At 37.0% G+C, this 19,437-nt stretch overlaps 1 protein-coding gene across 7 annotated transcripts in view; it reads right to left on the reverse strand.

Moving 5' to 3' along the window:
* Positions 1 to 19,437, reverse strand: part of Ptprc (protein tyrosine phosphatase receptor type C) — a 104,672-nt gene that overhangs the window by 3,109 nt on the left and 82,126 nt on the right. For all 7 annotated transcript variants that reach the window (XM_031384084.1, XM_031384089.1, XM_031384088.1 and 4 more), the window contains 12 exons: positions 16,726 to 16,762; positions 16,543 to 16,640; positions 15,726 to 15,851; positions 13,967 to 14,124; positions 13,244 to 13,379; positions 11,396 to 11,545; positions 6,521 to 6,611; positions 4,975 to 5,108; positions 3,857 to 3,991; positions 2,424 to 2,546; positions 1,965 to 2,140; positions 117 to 252 (listed from right to left, as the gene is read on the reverse strand). In XM_031384084.1, coding sequence (XP_031239944.1) covers positions 117 to 252; positions 1,965 to 2,140; positions 2,424 to 2,546; positions 3,857 to 3,991; positions 4,975 to 5,108; positions 6,521 to 6,611; positions 11,396 to 11,545; positions 13,244 to 13,379; positions 13,967 to 14,124; positions 15,726 to 15,851; positions 16,543 to 16,640; positions 16,726 to 16,762 — 1,500 coding nt within the window. The remainder of the gene's footprint in view (positions 1 to 116; positions 253 to 1,964; positions 2,141 to 2,423; positions 2,547 to 3,856; positions 3,992 to 4,974; positions 5,109 to 6,520; positions 6,612 to 11,395; positions 11,546 to 13,243; positions 13,380 to 13,966; positions 14,125 to 15,725; positions 15,852 to 16,542; positions 16,641 to 16,725; positions 16,763 to 19,437) is intronic.

A 19,437-nucleotide genomic window follows, 5' to 3' on the forward strand; every position in this document is an offset into this window, starting at 1 on the left:
AAAAAAAAAAAAAAACAGAGAAGAGAGGGGAAGGGAATGAAATGGGAGTACAGGAGAAGGTGAAGTGCCCACATGGAAACACAGAGGACTTGAAAGTGACATCGAGGAAGACTTACGTAGCTGCACACCACCCCCGGCCGTGCTTTGCGTAGAGACTTTACCACTTGAAAAACATCAACCACATCTTCTGTTTCTGCACTTTCCAAGAGATTGAACAAGGCACAGAACAACCCTGTCTGCTGGGATCCATCTCTGCCAAAAGAACAAGGGATTTTTTTTTAAGTAGAAAATGAATTAACTCATTGTTTTATAGAGAAGGGGCTATTAGCCTGAACAGTGAGATAGGATACCCTTGTTTTAAATTTCACATCTATTATATGAGTCCTGTTCTCATTATCTTAAAGGCCAAAATAGTTTCAGTGGATGCATTTGGGGACAGACTTCTCCCAGTCATAGACACAACTATGACTTGATTCTGTGCCTTAATGAGACTTTACATTCTTTCATTTATTACTTTGTGTTTTTAAATGCATCTTTACTAACGTCCTCAGGTCCTCAATCATTAGGATTAATGCACCACAGTTGATATGATAGATGTGAAAACTAAGATGTAGCAAGCATCAGAATATGTCCAGAAACAGATTGTGCCGAAGGATTAGCCCCATATGGCTCCCTGCTCTGCTTTTCTCGCCATTCCTTAACAGTGTTCTCCTTTACATAAGTGAGAAAGTGATGCTTGACAGAGTTAGTCACTAAAGCAAGGACATCCGAATGATTTATCAACCATAGGAGGAAAAAGAGTAAGGATGAAAAAAGTCCGTGTGGCTTCCTTTTAAATCTCATGTAGTGAGTGGGTGCTCTGCATTAGACTTCACAGAGAAAATACAGTTACACCTAAGCAATAAGTTCAAGCCTAAGCTTCTATTTTTCAGTTTTCTTTCCACGTAAATTTCACCTTTAAAAATACAAATCATCCTGGGGAAAGAAGTATGCCTATGAGGGCTTGTTTCTTTATCTTTGGTGACATTAATGAGGATGTTCACATCTTTTAAAAGCATTTCTTCAGATTTACCGGATTTTTTAAAAATTTGTCATAAATTTTAATATTCCTTTTCTGTAAACTTTTCATATTATACCTCCTTTTCAATATGTCCTGAAGAGCTTATGTGGATATCTGATACAGGTGACACCTAAGTGTCTCCATAGCAAGGGCTAATGAAATTAAATTGTATTATTTGTGGGAGGGCTTTAGAGAATCAGCTCAGAAGTGGGTTTAAAGTCAAGCTGCCAAGCAATGAAATTTCAGTTCATATTCAAGTTAAGAACACTTGGGATGGCTCAGTAGATAAGGGTGTCTGTGCTCAGGTCTAGTGAGCAGAGTTGATGCTTGGATTCTGTGGGTGACAGGAAGGGTGGAGTTCTGACAATTCTTCTCTGACCTCCTGATGCATAACATACTACATGTTTGCACACATGCGTGCATGTGCGCACATGTACACACACACACACACACACACACACAATTTCATAAAAAATTTACAAATAAGTAGCTTAAGGTATATCTACTGGAAGCAAAGCATCCAGCCATCAGGTTGTATGATATCCAGTAGAGGGAACGCAATGCACAGAAGTCTATCCACAACGGAATCCATCAGCCAACCCATTCATACATATTTCTGTTTTTCACACACTCATTTACCACAAATAGCACTATAGGTCTAATGCTGGGCAAATCAGAGACAAAGATGATAGTAAGCATCTACCAGCATAAAATCATTGCTTTATGATCTTCATTGTTTATATTACTATTATAGTCATGCTGCATATAAATAACATGAGACTCAATTGCTTCATGGGCATTTTCACTGGGCCACACCATCTACATATTAGGATGCTCTCCTGAGTTCAATAGAACTGAAGACGAAGCCTTCCAACTTTAGAGTACATCCCATCAGCTTCCTAACCTGCAGTGGACGAGGACTGATGCATGCTTGTGATACTTCATCCCTTCTGGGTGGCTCTTGGGAAGCTTCTGTTTGAGGTTCTGGATTATAGACACCAGTTCTCTGGGTTCTGCAGGGAGCTCTTCCCCTTTCCAGGTGGTACACTGGTACTGGTACACAGTTCTGGGCTCCTTCCTCTGCAATCCGAGATGAAGTGAACATTAGCGCAAATGAACTTCCGTCCAGTCTATCATAACTTTGATAACTGGGGTTTTTTGTTTTATTGTTTTTTGTTTTGTTTTGTTTTTTGTTTTTTGCTGTTGCTTTCATTTAAATGTCTTACAATTTTTATTCAGAACCATTATAAACACAATGGTCTTGAATGCAGACAATACTTCATATTAATTTGCTATCAGATTAATAGCATGCTAATTACATCATAATTTTGAAAGCAGAAATGCTTCCTAAATGTTTACCTACCTTAGAATGTCTCAGTTCAAATGCTCGGAGAGTGTAGGCTGAGGACTTGTTTGTGTCTTTCAACTCCACTTCCATGTCTCCGTAAGTCTGCTTTCTCTCCCCCCAGTACTGAGCACAGATTTCCTAGATAAGAAACAACATGGCTTACATGTGTTTACCTGGGTGTTGTCTTTGCTTTTTAAAACATTCAAAATCCCTTCTCTCTTCCTACCTCTTATTCTTGACTAAATAGAAAATATTGTATTCTAAAATAATTGAAACGTTTATAAAAATCTAAAATCTACCTCAAAAATACAATGAAAAAAATCACAGCATGATGGCTGTTTGGAAATGATCAGAGTAATCCAGGGGTAGCTTTATCATCTCTGAAGGAGGTCTTTGGAATTTGTCTCTTTTTACACCTTGTTTATCCAACCTCTTCCAAATGAGCTGACATCAGCCATGACTCTTCCAACAATCCGGGCTCCGCTCTTCCCCCACTGGTCCTTGAGAACCAGTTTATTTGCATTGATTCAAGATTTCACTTAGCATCTTGATGGCCAACACTATGAAAAGTTACACTGAGACAGAATGAAAGTAAAGGGTCAGACTAGAGAGTAAGAGAACCAGAGGTCTCTACAAACTAGCATCCTATAATTGCTGATAAGAGGTAGGGGGAGGAAGCTGGAGATGGAACTCGAGAGGGAGAGGCATGAAAGCAGAAACAGAGAAGAGACAGAAAAGGGGAACTGAGCAGAGGCGATCTGTAGGAGAGAGAAGTAGAAACAGAGAAAGGGGATGAGAGAGACAGTAATGGATCATGGTACATGCTTATGAGGATTTCACTTACCATATGTCAGAACTAAAATCCTATCAAATGATCTACCATTAGAAATTTTTAGTGGTATCTCAGGGTACTAAGGAAAATACCAAACATATGTCACATAGATTAATTAGGAAGAAAACGTCATCTTAAGTTTACCACCAATTACAGAATTTTGTGGCAATAGTATCCCATGGGAATGAAGAAGGGAAGATACAGCTAAAAATTTCAAAGGATTTTGTCTTCCTAGAAGAACAGAGCTAGGAGGCACAGAGGAGGGTCATTTAGGTACATGGAATATGGTCTTGTTGAGAATACCAAGGCTCTGTATGTGTACATACTTGTCTAGAATGGAAAGTGGATTTCCACAGACAAATATAGGAGAAAAGTAAAAGGTATAATTGTCCACCATATAGGCCCCCCTCCATGTGCCCAAGAATTGAGATTATGTCAGAACCCAGACATACAACAATGAAGCCAACCTGCCAAAGATCTCCAGGGTACTAACAAGGTGGATTGTGTACCAGAGGAATCAAATATGGAGAACATAGTAATAAACAAGGAATCCAAGAACTGAGAATGGCCCTGCATGGTTAAGGGTTTCTAAAGCAGCGTTCTTCAAAGCACACACCTCGTCTCCATTCATTAACTCTGTCAACATCACAATAACCTTGACTTTTCTTTGGAATATCATCTGCCAAAAGTCACCAATAGTTTCTTTTAGTGGCCCCTGAGCAGCAATCATCATTTCTGGTTTCCAGTAACTCTGAAAAATCACAAAGATGGAATTTGTTACTGCTACCATCAAAGAAAGAGCAATACCCTCTTAAACTTTTAGAAAAACCATAGTCAATTTGGTATCATTGCCATTGATAGACAAAGTTAAGATACTGAAGACCAAGACAAATTCAGTGTCTATTCATAAAATATTTCATTCTCACTACTAAATGATATGAAATTACAGTTATAATATGCAATGCTACCTATCAAAATATTTTTCTAAAAAAATTTTCTCTAGTAATTACTTTAATTGTGAAAATGAATTAATGTAATCATATAAAATTATTTTCATTATTGATCTATTTTAACTTGTGTCTATAGGGTTTCATATGACATAATATAAATAAGCTAATATTCATTAAAGTATGAGTTGCAGGAAGATTAGTGAAGAAATAAGTCCAACTGAGCTTGTAAGCCTTTACTGAATCCCTTATTTAGATTTTTGTGGGGTTTTTTTTTTTTGGTTTGGGGGATTTTTCTTTTGTTTTTCCCCAAAAATATATTATGATGTAAATTCTTCTGAGAGACTTTCAAAAATGCTGACAATTGACTATCAAGTTTAACAAGATCAGGGCTAGGGTAGTCCCACAAATCTAACTAACCTAGTTATCTGAGTGAAAAAGTTTTGCTGTATCATCATGTAAATTTGGGTGTGCTGATTTGAATAGCTAATATTTTCTAACAGCTGCATTTATTGTAATTTTGTTTTTTAAACTTGTGTGTTAATATGTTTAACATAAAATACAAGCAATAGCACTGACTTGTTTTAAATCAAATGAATAAATTTTAACCTTTTTAGGTAGTTTGATATGTTTAAAATGTTATTACCAGGTGAAACTTTTGAACCGATGAATATGTGATTATTATTGAGCTCCTTATCTATGTATAATATTGCCTAAGAGATAGGCCTAACAACACAGCCATCATCTCAAAAGGGTCAGAACCTGATTTTGGGGTGTGGGTACCTACCATCACAAATGATGCATTAATGTATTTACTGGTTTCTTCTGAGTCACTGTCGTCATCTGAAGACTCGTCTGATTCAGGCTCACTCTCTTTGCTCAACTCCAGTTCATGCTTAAGTGGCACTCGGTTAAAGTCATCTATGGACAAAGAAACAGCAGCAAGTCCTACCAAAGAAGTCCTCGGGATGGAGGACTGAGCTCACCTATAGACAATATACTTGGAATGTTCGATTTCTTGGGCTTAATTGAAAATACAAATGAATCAAATTTCCTACTGACAGGCACATAGAAATTAAGAGAAAATTCAGAATTAAATGAACTGATCTAACAACAATAACAGTCTAGATAAAATTCAGCATTTAGTAATTAAAATTAGTTATAAAAGCCAAAAAAAAAAAAAGAAGAAAGTTTCCAAATGATTATAGTAATAAAATCACAAGTCCAAGAAGTAGCATCATTATACTCCAACTTATCGGTTGATGTTTTATAACACCTTAGTTCTCCATGGACCATCATTGTTCTGGTTAATATAACTGAACATTTTTCACAGCGTAGACTTTTGTTTTTAATGTTACTCAATTAAAATTAAATTAAAATTTTCTACTAAGTACATTCTTCAGAATAATTCCCTTTTAATCCCAATTTTATCTAGTTCTAAAGCATTCCCTGTTTCTCAATATTTTAAATGACTAATAACCTGGTTGATGATGTACTTAACTATATTACTATCAGTTCCATATTTTTAACGGTATTAACAAGGACTTTTGCAGCAATTAACTAAGTCAGCTTTGTATTGCTTTGATTTATCTGGTTGTCTTGTTTATTAGCTTGACTTATATTTTACTCATGCTAATTTTGGTATATACAGCTGGATGCAATCAAAGCAGCACCAGGTGTGATCCTATCAGTATTCTTAAATAGAATTAAAACTCAAAATAATTATTCATATTTTCAAAGTGGCAAATTTAGTGAGTGACAATTTATCAAACCTTTCTTGCTCTCAACCCCTTTAAAATCTCTGCTATGTCATGATTACCCTGACATATAACAAAGGTAAGATAAAACTAGTGAAGGAGCCTAAGTCTTCCTTTTCCCCAACTCACAGGTTTCATCTTCTTATAACCTATTTCTGCTTTTTGATTTTTCAAATATGCCTGTGCTGGGGTAGGGGTGGACACACTAAATACTGTCTTTTAAAGTTAATTGAAAATACTTGGGTGCTAAATAATCTGCTAAAATTAAATTTTAGATAGCCAAATTCTTTCTTTCTCTACCCTTCCTCTTTCTTTCTTTTAGCTTTTGAGACAGAGTTTTCTGTGTAGTCCTGGCTGTCCCAGAACTCACTCTGTAGACCAAGCTGGCCTCAAACTCACAAAGATCTTCCTGCCTCTGTCTCCCGGGTTCTGGGAATAAAGGCATGCACCACTCAGCTGCCCACAAACTTATCTATTATCAATGAAGGGTTGCTTCATAGTCCATGTCTTATATTAAGTAGGTCCAAAGAATGGCTTAACTGTATCTGATACAAGAAATAAAAGTCAACTACATACACGGGACAACATTAGAATTCCTATTTTTCTTCTTATTTTCTTCTTGATTTCCAATGTGCTGTGTCCTCCAGCTCCTGTATGAAGGAAGTCTCTAAGAAAAACAAAGAAGAAAGCCTCCTTTAAAATCTAGAATTTCCTAAAGTTTTGTAGCCTGAGATATCTTTTAAACAAGTATATCACGAATGACTGTAAAATCACTCCCTATGGGTGACAGTTTTTTTTTAATTGTTTGTTTTAAATTTATTTTTTGTATTTTTCCCAACATAATAAACTTATTATTTGGCAATTTCATACAATGCTCCCTGATCACACTTGCTTCCTATTCCTTCTAGGTCCCTTCCACCATTCCACCCATGTGCCCTCCCCTCAAAAAGAAAAAAAAAACAAAACACCAAGTACAATTTGTGTTCCCACGTACTCATGGGAGCATGGTCAAACTCCTAGTTTAGTCCATTAAAGATAACTGAGTCCATAGTTTTTAAATTTGACTCTGCAGTTTTCCTTTTTACTACTCAGACATTTAGTAGCTTTGACATGGAGAGTTGGGATTGAAAAATGACATTTGTACCTAACAGAGTTTGCTTCTCAATTAAGAGAATCTTGACAACAAGATGGCATAGCTTTTTCCTACATTAGGTGAAACCACAAAATAAAGACTTTCATTATTATCCATCCTGTAATGGCAAATTGTTTTAAGTGACCAGGTCTTGTTCAACAAAAATACCACCAAAAAGATGTGACTACATCTGTTGAGGGACAGAGCAAAAGTATAGAATTCAAACTCATTTGAAAAACTGTCATTTGAGGAGAGAATGCATGAACAAAGGAAGCCTTCATAACATTGTACATCAGCATGACTTTCTAGGGAAGTGTTTTCTAAACCTCAGTCATGGAGACATGCAGAGACAACTGGAGTTGTGATCCAAGAGGTTCAGTCTAGGTCTCTAGCGGGCAAAGAGACCAGGCATCATCCATGTGATGCTGACTTTCTAGGAATGAAAGATGCAAGGATGTAGATGTTACAGAATTTTACAATAATGATACAAAATGCTACTGAGCCCAGTCAATATGTAGCACAGTTAGATGCCCTACATGGAACTCCGGAGTTATCTGAGTGTGAGGCTATGATGGTGAAACTTAACATGCAGTGGAGACCTCAGGATAGTGAAGGTGACAGAAGTATGGACCATTTGCCAAGAAAATGTGCAGCAGAAACATGTTCCTGATGCCACAGTCCAATCATAAAGAAGAACAGCAGAATTGTTTGGTGAAGGAGTTGACAAAAAATTACCCTGCAGAATGTGCTTTATGAGGAGAGAGATGGGTGAGGCTGTGGCATGGGGTGCAACGTTTTGAAGTGGGAGAGCAATTCACATAATATAGCATCATACTGCAAACAGCATGATGGGGCTTGAGAGCCTTTGCTTTAAACCCAGAAAAGGCCAGCAATGGGAGAGCTAGGCTTAATAGGCAAAATAACTCTAAATAGTAGGGTTTTTCATAAAGAAGAAGTAGGTCCCTCAGTTCCCTAAGAAACAAAGGACACTTCTTAGTTTTACAAGTTTTCCAATATGGAAGGAAATTCTCTACTAGCTTTTCAGCCTGGCTTAGTCTAAGGAGGTAGGCATTGCTTAGCACCATTAATGATCTTTCAGTTGCAATGATATAGGCTGGGCTGGATTTCTCTACCCTTAAAACCCAACGCTGACTTCCCACAGCAGGGGCTATCAGTTCTTTCTAGAGAACAGTCTACAAGGAGAGGAGAATGGCCTCATTTTGAGAAGTGGGTAGCTAGATGGTCTGTGATCCAAGTCTGAAACATTCTCTTCCATTGTGCTTTCTCCTCCACATGGACTAAACCATCAAGCCATGAGTCAAAGTTAACCTTTCCTCCTTCACTCCCTCTTGATTCTTCTCAACTGTAAGTAGTCTTTTTCTTGATCCCTGGTCACCACAATAAAAAATGTAAATAACAGAAAAACAGCTACCCATGGAAAATACCACAGCATGTTGTAAGATACCACCCAACAAACAAAGTTCAAGTAGAAATAACCTAATATTTAAGTGACACTGGTGGGTCCCCTTCCATCAGTAGAATATGGAGAATTATTTACTTACTCTTCAATCTCTGCTTCTTTCCCAAATCTAAACCTCTCAGAGAGGCGACCAGTATACAGGACAGGACAGTAATAGCTAGGTTCATGGTTCCAAGGCTACTGACACCTCCTAGTAGAATAGGTGAGAGTAGGAACCCAGGCTAACTACACATGGTCTTGGGTAATTCTGGGATGTATAAGAAATGGAAGGTTAGCTGAAAGAGGAGTCATCTTTCCTGAGGTCATTATCTATGATGGTGCAGAGTTTTGAATAGATCCATCTGATATGAGATGTCTTTACTATTATCAATAGCCCTTTACCTGTATTCTGCAAGGAAGCCTAGTAAACTTCCTAGCTGCTCAAACTGATGGCATTGTGACTTTGGTGTGTCGTTTGTGGGCACTATCTATTATAAACAGGAAAGGCTAAATCAGCACTCTGGTATCTCAGCAAATATCTTCCTATCAACTTTCCATGTCTATGGTCTCTCCTTAGCAAGACCACATCCTGATCCTCTTCTCCAGCAATCTTTTTCTTTTCCACCAAGTAGACAACACTTGATATGACCAAGAAGCTGAATCATTGTCAAGCCTACCTTTCTTAGCCTCATCGTTTAAATAAAAATTACATTTTCTCTTTGCTTCTGTCTTCCAAGCCTTTTATACTAATTTCTTACTCACAAAACCCAATGAATTTCATTTCTTTCTTTCTCTCATATTATAGTACTCATTATTCAGTGTCATTCACACAGAGGTGTCACCTAGCAATTTCAGGATCTCATTCATTTTAGGACTGAATAGTAATGGGCTCTTTCCCACAGATGTTCTTCTCCTCAGTTAGGCCAACAATGGTGACATAATCTATGCAGCTCTGCTATAGCTTGATATCCTTCTCACTTCCTCTGATCACTCTTTCTACTTCTCACCCAGCAAGTCTCATCATTCCATCTTCATTTGTTTTATTACAAACATGACATCATGTCTAAACTAATGATGTGAATCATCTATGTAACTGAAAATTACCCTTCTTCCTAGTCATCTATTCTAGCAAGTTTCTCCTAGAACTTTATGTTTTCATAAAAGTCTCCAGCGTACTATTCTTATGACTTTTTCTTGATTTCTATGTGACACCTTCATATGACATCCTCCACTGCTATAAGCATTCATTTGCAAAAGCCCTCAATTCCTTTGCTGTTCTTCCACATAAACTTTTCAGACTTATGAAGGTTTGTACAACCTCTATCCCCAGAGATCTCAGTCAAAACTACCAAATGATATTCTTTCAATTTATGGCCATAAACACCAAGTGATCATACAATAACTTCTAACCATCTCATTAACTTTGAATTAACTATTTCTTACTGTCTCCTTCTTCAAGCACGGAGATTTATATTGCCCTTGTCCCCTGTTTTCCCTCAACTCTCTACTCATGACTTTGCTTCACAATTCCTCCATAAATTAAAGGTAATTGAGAGTAAACTAATGTAATGACAGTTACACCTGCAGTAAACATGTTTTGGAACCTACTGCTATTCCCAACAAATATGTACAATTATGTGTCAATTAAATATTTCCAATATATTATTACCAAAGGAAAGATAAAAGATTTAAAAGTAAAAGAGCTACTTCCACTTTCTGATGTCTCATCACCACATTCACCAGCCACTCTGCATTTTTACTCTCATTCTCTTTCTGTGTGCTTGAGTGAAATAATGTCTCCAGTCTCTACATATTACTGATGCTGAGTGCTGGATGACACTCTTTCAGACCTCTCCCATGTTCACTTGTAAAGCACTTTGACTCTTGTGCCTACAAATGTCCTTGACACCCAGAAGAAATTTAATAATGTCTGCTCAGCTGAAAAAATAGGTTCCTCTTTCTTTTAGTGACTATATATACCAATGTTTACCTTAAGTTACTACCATCACTAAACACCAAGTATTCATATACGACTTAGTGAGTTTATGGTCAGTTTGTCATCCCAAAGGGCAATAAATAATGATAAAGCTCCCTAAAGTTCAATCTTGTTCTCTATCTATCTACTAGTCACTCACTACATGTCAACTCTTTGGAAGATGGTGATAGTCAGAATCATTAGATGATGCCTGCTATCCTCCAAGCTCAGCCCCATTTTTATCATTTACAGTCAAGTGGCCTGCATCTGATAAAAATAAAAGCACATTCCATTTCTTATGAAACTGAAAGTCTCAATAAACTGAAAATTACAGGTAGAAGGGGAAAATTCACACCACTTTTGACAATGAAGTTGTATGAAGATGACTGTATCAACACATTGAAATCACTGCAAACTTCATTCTCAGTTGGCTTTCAGAATAATCACTTAATAAAGAGGTGGAGACACAAATACTTATCCTTTATTCTGTCTACCAGCTCCAACCAGTTCAACTTCATAATCAGTCATAAATCCTTCTACTTATTTCCTTCGAAACTAAAACCACATTTAGTTATTTAAAGGTGAGCAGCGTTTAAAGGTGAGAGGCCTGTGGTAGACCATTATGTGGCTATTGGAACCATTTTGACATTTTTTTATATAAGCTTAGAGAAGCAAGAATATTAGTTGTAGACTTGGACCTCAAGACTTAAGCAACCCTCTTATATAACTGTGATATAAATACAGACTTTTTTAAAGCTGTTAGAGTGTCAGCTTCCTCATCTGCGTTCTACTTCTTTGTAGCCAAGTACTAGCAAGAACCTAAAAAAATAATTCACATTCTTCAAAACTACTAATACCAATTGACATTACTGTGACAATTTCTACCTGGTACTCAGCCTCCAGAGGAGAGGGGTCACTGGGTGGATCTCTTTTCTTCATGTTCTGTAGACATGAATGTAACTCAGATAAGTTCACTTCTGTTTCCCCAAATTGATTGTATTCCACTAAAGCCTGGTGGATCAGAATGTACTGTGCCTGCAAAAAAATCAATGAACAGCACACATAACTAAAATGTACTGTAGAGTCACACTTAACTAAAATATACATATATTAATTTTCACATACTGATAAGCTGTGTAATAAAAGAATACTGATACCTGTAACATATAAATATTCTGGAAATTAAGAAACAAATTTCTAGACTATGAACAAATTACAGTTTAGACTATAATCCCAGAAAAAGAACTGGTTTTTCAAAGAGAGTTTCCATAAATTGGAATTAATATTATCTAAAGCTCTAATAAATTTCAATGTATGTTTGAAAAACAGGTAAATATCCTATAGAACAAATATAGTTTTTATGGGATTTTTTCCAATGGAGAGAACTAATATCTAATATGCCAAACCAAAATTTAGCAACACCAAATGTTTTTGTTTGCTCATTTGAGTCTATTTTTTTTCTTTTTAAGGAAAAATATACATTTTTTTTTTCGAGACAGGGTTTCTCTGTGTAGCCCTGGCTGTCCTGGAACTCACTCTGTAGACCAGGCTGGACTTGAATTCAGAAATACACCTGTCCCTGCCTCCCAACGGCTGGGATTAAAGGCGTGTGCCACCACTGTCTGGCAAAAAGATAAATTTTTGATGAAGCCTTTTAAACTGCCATATTTAGTTTGGCCTATCTTTTGACTTTGATTATTTTCTGAGTATTATTCTATCTTGACAAGATCTGCACTAGTGTCTGTTTCTCTACAGGTGCACAAGTACATGCATATTACTGATATTGAGTCCCCTGTGAGTTCCAAGTGTGCATCTGACCACATAGACATACACACACTAAATTGTTATCTTCAACACCACAAGTAATTTGTTGTGATTTTTCACTCCCTACTGATAGGTATTTAAAGGATTTCTAGTATTTAGTTATTCTAACTATTAAGATACAGGGAGCATTCTTGCACCTGTTCCTATAGCCATTTGCACAGACAAACATGGAGTGTTGCCAACAGAAATTTTCTATTATAACTATTTCTTCCAATTACCAAATACACATGCCCCAAAGATGCCTAAGTGCTTCAACTTGTACTTTCGTTTTAACCATTTTTTATTGTTGTTGTTGTTATATGAGACAAATACTGATTTTATCTCAGCACTAATTACATTTTATAGGTGGTTTATCTAGAGTATAGAAAGATTAAAGAAATCCAACAATGCATAAAATGAATAATTTGGGGCCTGTATTTAAACTTCTGTGCTCTAGTCCAAAGAGCCAGGTTCTTGCAGGTATGGCGTTAGCCTAGCACTTGATTGGCTGAGGCAGCATTTTTTGCTGCAAATTTAAGGCCATATGGACTGTTGAGTGAGACCGACCATGCCTGGAAAAATAAAGAAAAAGAAAGATACTCTTATCCTCTATTCTATTCTGTCTGTTAGTGTTATAAAAAGTTACCAGTGCTGCGTTCTTTCTCTTCAGGCTCAATCATGCAAATGACTTCATTGTTTGGGAGCAATATCAAGTTCACCTTGTTTATACTTATGCATTTCTACAAGTACAAAGTACTTCTGATGAGAATTACCTCATTTTAGCTTTCAGAAATTGAAAATGTCATCTTTTTCTACCATTTGAATCTGTAAATAATACGTATTTCTTTTAAGCTCTTCACTACTGTCCCAGAAGACTTAAATATTCAAACAACAGTGAGCCTATTCATATAAACTAAGACTATACTATACCTCCACTTGCACCATCAAACACCTCTGTCGCCTTAGCTTGACGACATAACCATAGACATCCACTTTGCCCTCTGCTTCCAGACCTTCCAGCATGGCATCGATTCCAATGTAGGTGCCTGTACGCCCAACACCAGCACTGAGGGAACAAACAGAAAAGTAACGTGTGAGGTATACCAGATGTCTCAGTGGGTGAAGGAGCTTGAATGACAAGACTGTTGACATGAATTTGATCCCTGAATTCCACTTAAAGATGGAAGGAAAGAATTGAATTCATAAAGCTCTACAAAGTTCTCCTCCATTTTAAAACCACCATGACCACATAGGCACACATAATACACACACACACACACACACACACACACACACACACACACTTGCATTTAAAAAACAAAACAAAACAGAAGAAATGTATGAGTCATGTTCACAAGGAAGAAGTGGAACAGCCATCAAGAAAAGGCAACAGGACAATTTTATCTTAAGAATTACTTATATATTTACTTTCAGTCCCTTGCTATTTAATTGACAAAGCATAATGTCAGTTTAGGCCCCCACAAATACATGCAATTATAAAATGTCAATTTATAAGACAACTGTTTGAGAAATGAATATAAGTTCATCTTAGGAGATTGTTTACAAAAGAGCACTAGCCAATAAGGATGTCCCTAACTGCCCAACAAAAGGGTTGGACAGGCCGACAGGCCATTTGCTCCTCAAAGTCTTTACCTGCAGTGCACCACAATGGGACCGCTAAAGAAGTTGCTAAAAGCATTAACTCTCCTTCGCAGTTTGAGGAGCAGGTGAGGGTCTTCAGGAACTCCATGGTCTGGCCAGCTGGTGAATTGAATATGAGTCACTTCTCTTCCAGTTGCTTTTTCTTTTTTCTACTCAAGAGATAAGGCATTCTCTGAGAAGGTTTCTTTCAAAGCAAACTCAGTGAGGTAGATATATAAAAAAGAAGACCTGTACAATAGGTTCCTCATGTAAGTATCTCCAAACCTTTGCCTCAGACTCTCTTTACCTTGGTTTTCCAAGACTAAAGACTAAGACTCACACGCACTGTCCAGTAAACCAGTAATGAGCAGATAAAGAAAGAGTAAATAAAGTAGAAACTCCTTGGACATTCTGTGCTATGAAGTCAAAGTTAAAAAATAAAAATAAAACTAAGACACTGAGAGCTATAGGTGGAGGTCTATTACTGAGTAAATTCCATCCACATAGTTCTTTAAAATTTATCCTCTTGGTTTCCAAGCAAGCAATACTATTTTCCACATAGGGAAGTATAATTAATTATTTAGTTTGTTTTCTGTTCTATAGATTCTCACACTGAGAATTACCATCTTTTAAAATATAAATAATATGGTAATATTTCCTTTGTTGCTTTCCAATAGACAACCTATATATTCATTAGAAAAGATAGCTCAGAATAATCACAGTGAGTAGATAGACATTGGCCTCTACACAGCTCCCATGTATATGCAATAGCATCCCTTGCCAAGCGTGCATTGTTCTTTCTCTTGGCTTTAGACAGAATTGATCACTCCCAAAAGCAGAGCAGGGAGTGTTGCCATCAGAGCAAAGAAGGCTTTAGAAGGAAAACTGAGCAAATTTTTTATTTTATTTGATTTATTTTCCTGGAGAAAATAGAGAACTAACACAGTTCAGGTTACTAAAAACCTCCCAAAAGTAGGATTGAAAGAAACATTTAACTCAGAAAAAGTGTGCAAGTTTCAATAGCATTACTAGGGTATACATGGTAAATCAAAGACTCCAGAGTGGTACCCCATCATTATGTAATGGTATTTTGCCACTATAAAGTGAAAGTCTGAACCCATCTGACTCTCCATTCTGACACCTTCAGCCTAAGGTAACCACTGATTTATGTTCTGTATTCATAGGCTCTTCTATCTAGAATTTTCCTGAAAATTGAATTGCAAAATAAGAGAAGACCTCCATTTCAAGTCTTACCATGATGACCTCTTTCTTTGCTGAACTAAATATTCTCCCTCTCTCCCTCCCCCTCCCCTCCCTCTTCTCTCTGTCTCTGTCTCTGTCTCTCTCTGTCTCTGTCGCTCTCTGTCTCTCTCTCCTATAGTTATAACTTAGTACATTTTAATATGCTTATGCAATGTGTCATATTCTAAAATATGCTTCCCATTATTCAGAGAGACTACTCACAACTATGCTTGTTTGTTTTTCCACTTAACAGCCTTGTCCCTGACAAAGCACATCTTGTGAACCTGTTTGTTACTACTTCAAAGGACCAATGGAAGAGTGTGATTGGTGCAGACAAACAATGCCTCAATCAGCAATTAAAATTTGATCCTGTTAGCTTTCATGGTTGTTTTAACCTGGCTCTTTCTCCTAAAGATCATTAAAAGTAATTTTTCCCAGATGTGCTTTAATTCCTCACATTTTACATTCCTTAGCTACACTCTTAGAAAAAGCCATGCCAAGCCAAAGTAATAGAATGATATAAACTCACATGTGCAATGTTCAGCTTCTGAATTATGTAATCAGGACATCGTTTGTGGTCATTGATTGTCACAACAATATCTCTGAAAGCCCGAGTGCCTTCCTCCATGCATGGCCAGTATTCTGCACACTTGTTCTACAGTTTAAAAGAATCATTAATGACTCTAAGTCTATTATAATACAGTTTCAGCTTACTCCCAAAACACCAACCACCAAAAACATATTCAACTGATAGTCCCCCAAACACGTGCATACATTTTAATAACATGTGCACCTTGAGCTGAAATGTGTTCTATTTCTCATTAATGTTTCTGGATGGGTTTCTCTTAACCAATCAACAGAAGGATGATCTGCCATGGCTTTGCCAGCGATCACAAGACTGCAAAAATGATTACTACAAGTGACATGCTTGCAAGTGATTACTTCCTGGCTCAGGAGCCCATAGGCTTTTCATTTCCCCCAACACTAAATTATGTGAATGCCCACCATCTATGCAACATCAATTCTTGCTGTGACCATTCATAAATACTTGTGAAGTTGTCACATAACAATGTTTGAATTTTACAACAATGTCAAATTTGAGCTTTGAAATCAATACACTTAAATGTTAAACACACACACCATATATATATATTAGTGGTGAAGAAATTTTATTTTAGAGTACAGGAGTTCATTTTCCAAATATATACGTGGTGTGTGTGTAGGTTTTCAACATACATGAAATAAAATGTTAACAATGTTAAAACAGAGAGTGTCTGTATAAATCATACCTGATGCAGCTCAGCATTTCTTTTCCCCACCCCAACCTCCGCCTTCTCAGTTCTTACCCTGTTTCCTTCTTCACATCGTGTGACCATGACAATAACTGTGGCCTTTTGCTCCCAGATCATCCTCCAGAAGTCATCAACGGTCTCCTCCCGGGGCCCTAGGAGTTAAATACAAGTTAAGCATCCTCCGAAGCGCTATTAAACAAGTTTCTAGGAGTAACACCAGGATATAAAATGAATTACCTTGTGCAGCAATGTATTTCCTGGGTTCCTTGAAGCCCTGATCAAAACACACAAATAGTCATTTATAGAACACTTATTCCTTAACACAAAATACTGTGAATCAGAAGCTGATATAGTTTGCCATGGTTGTAAACATATCTGGTCATTTTCAGATCTTTGCAGGGAGAGGATTAATATGCAACAAGACATTTAATGGTGCTGAACAGATTAGCTACTATTTGCAAACAATGTTCATGACCTGAATTTATTTTGCCATGTAGTACTCCAAATAGCTTTTATAATTAGACTTTATCTCATCTGAGATGGTGCAGCAATTAACAAGACAAATCCATTCTTTCCTTTCTTATAAAACCCCTGCCTCACAGAGCCACCTGCTATTCAGACCTTTCCACCAGCCATGGGGGTTCCTTTTCAGAGTTCTACTCAATTTCTTGCAATAAATCCCTCTGGGAACACACCTATATTTCCACATATTAACTATTGTTGGAACACACTGTGGATTCCCTAGAGTCCTTTTAAGCCATTCCAGATATGAAAATAAAAACATTTCATTATCTATAATGACTGCTTTCTCTGATCCACTGGTTAAGATAAGGAAGTAGTACAGAGACAGATGAAATATGCTAATATCTTGCAAGACTCTCTCAAATACCTTAAATTTACTTTATTAATGGGGAAAATGCCACAGGAGGTAGTAGCTTTGCCATTGATTGAAACTCTGCACATCAGCTCTATGAACCTTTAGTTAATTTTAGTAAGTTTCATGACGGTTTCAGTCATGTGTTTGTATATATTCATCAAGTATCTGCTGAGTTACTACAGTATGTCAAGAACTTGCTAGGAGTTGAGGAGATCTGCTTTCCAGGGAGTTGGAGCTCACTTGGAGAAACATAATTATAGCTTGATCTCATAATGGTCAAACAGATTTGAGCAGAATGTGTAGCTATTTTTTTCTAGAGTCGACCTAAATCCCGAGATGATCTCTAGCATTGCTAACTCTGCTCTCAATTACATTTCTTTGAAGGACAAGACATTTGGAAAATGAACTTCTGTACTCTAAAACAAAATTTCTTCACCACTAATTGTCTGGCCTGCAGAGGACCTTTGCCCAAATCAGTTTGAATGGAGATGAAAATTAGGAACAGCTACTATGCATTTTGGGAGATCATTCTGAACATCTGAAAGTATTGCTTTGTCCTGGAATCAAGCTTTTACATGTAAACAGAAATAGGAGTTTATATTATGGAGGTCATTGGCACATGTAGATTCCTCTCTAACTCAGTTGGATTCCTTAAGAGCTTCCAGAGACTGAAATACCAACCAAAGAGCATGAATAGGCTGGACCTACACCCCTCACTAATATGTAGCAGATGTGCAGCTTGGTCTTCATGCTGGTCCTCCAACAACTAGAGTGGGGTCTGTCTCTACTTCTGTTGCCTGCCCATGGATCCTACTCCCCTAACTGTATTGCCTTATCCGGCCTCAATGGGAGAAGATTTCTTAGTCCTGTGACTTGATGTAACAAAGTAAGTTGGTACCCAGGTGGGCCCCCCCCTTCTCTGAGGAGAAGGGGAAAGGAGTAAGGGGAGGAATGGGCTGTGTGAGGGGTGAGTGGGGAGGAGGGGTTCTGTGGTCTATATGAAAAATAAATACATTAATGGAAAAATTAAAACAGGAATACGTATTTAAAAAGAGAATATAAAACATGTTACATATCAAAAATATTAGGTGAGAGACAGGTTTAGATTGTTATCTTCAGATACTACCTAGGATAGAATGTCAGTTCTGGTTCTCCCAGAGAAACTGGAACTATTTCACGATGAGTCGTGGGGGTTTTTAAACTAATATATGGAAATCATTAGAAATGATGACCGAGAAACAGCAGCTGCACTTAGTACATTGTAGCATTGTTAACAAATAGTCACAGCCATTATGTGAGTAATTTGGCTCTGGAAAACCGTAGACATCTTACAAAGTAAATGTATTAATGATTAACACAGAGATGATAAAGGTATATGTTTAATGAGTGCTTCAACAAGAAAGTATTTTTAATTAGTTTATGCTTTTGAATAGACTGTGTGTAGTTGATTGGGTTCATGTCTTCAAGATTTCTATTTGTCTGCAACTGCAGACTGTGCCTTTAAATGAAATGTCTTTGTGGATCTAAGAGTTAACAGGATGTCTCAAGTACAATGACCAGTGTCTGTATAAGTGACAGGGGTGGACATGAAATTACAGTGGCTGTAAGAGGGAAGAAGGCCACAAGGTGGAGGCAGAGAGTGGAGAGAGCCAGCCATTATCCAGCAAGCCAGAGAGTACGAATAGGAATTTTCCCATGAGACCTTGAGTAAACATGGTTATCCTGAGAGCTTGCTTTGAGATTTCTAAGCCCAAGAACTCAGAGAATAGATTTATATTATTTTCATGGTACTAGTTTGTGATATTTTATTATGACAGATCTCAGAAACAAATACCTATAAACTACAGATAAATCATAATAAAGTGAAATTTGACTTTCTACTTCAATAAAACTTTACACATTCATGCAAACAAAACAAAATAATAACACAAGATCTAAATTTCATCTGCAATCCCTTGTAAAAGGTTTGAGAATCACAGACAAATCAGCAAATACATAACACACACTTTATTACATACTAGATAATTGTTAGTTTTCAATAGTACATTTTTTTTAATTTTATGGACAAACAC

Source organism: Mastomys coucha, unplaced genomic scaffold, assembly GCF_008632895.1.
Source record: "Mastomys coucha isolate ucsf_1 unplaced genomic scaffold, UCSF_Mcou_1 pScaffold1, whole genome shotgun sequence".
Classification (NCBI taxonomy): domain Eukaryota; kingdom Metazoa; phylum Chordata; class Mammalia; order Rodentia; family Muridae; genus Mastomys; species Mastomys coucha.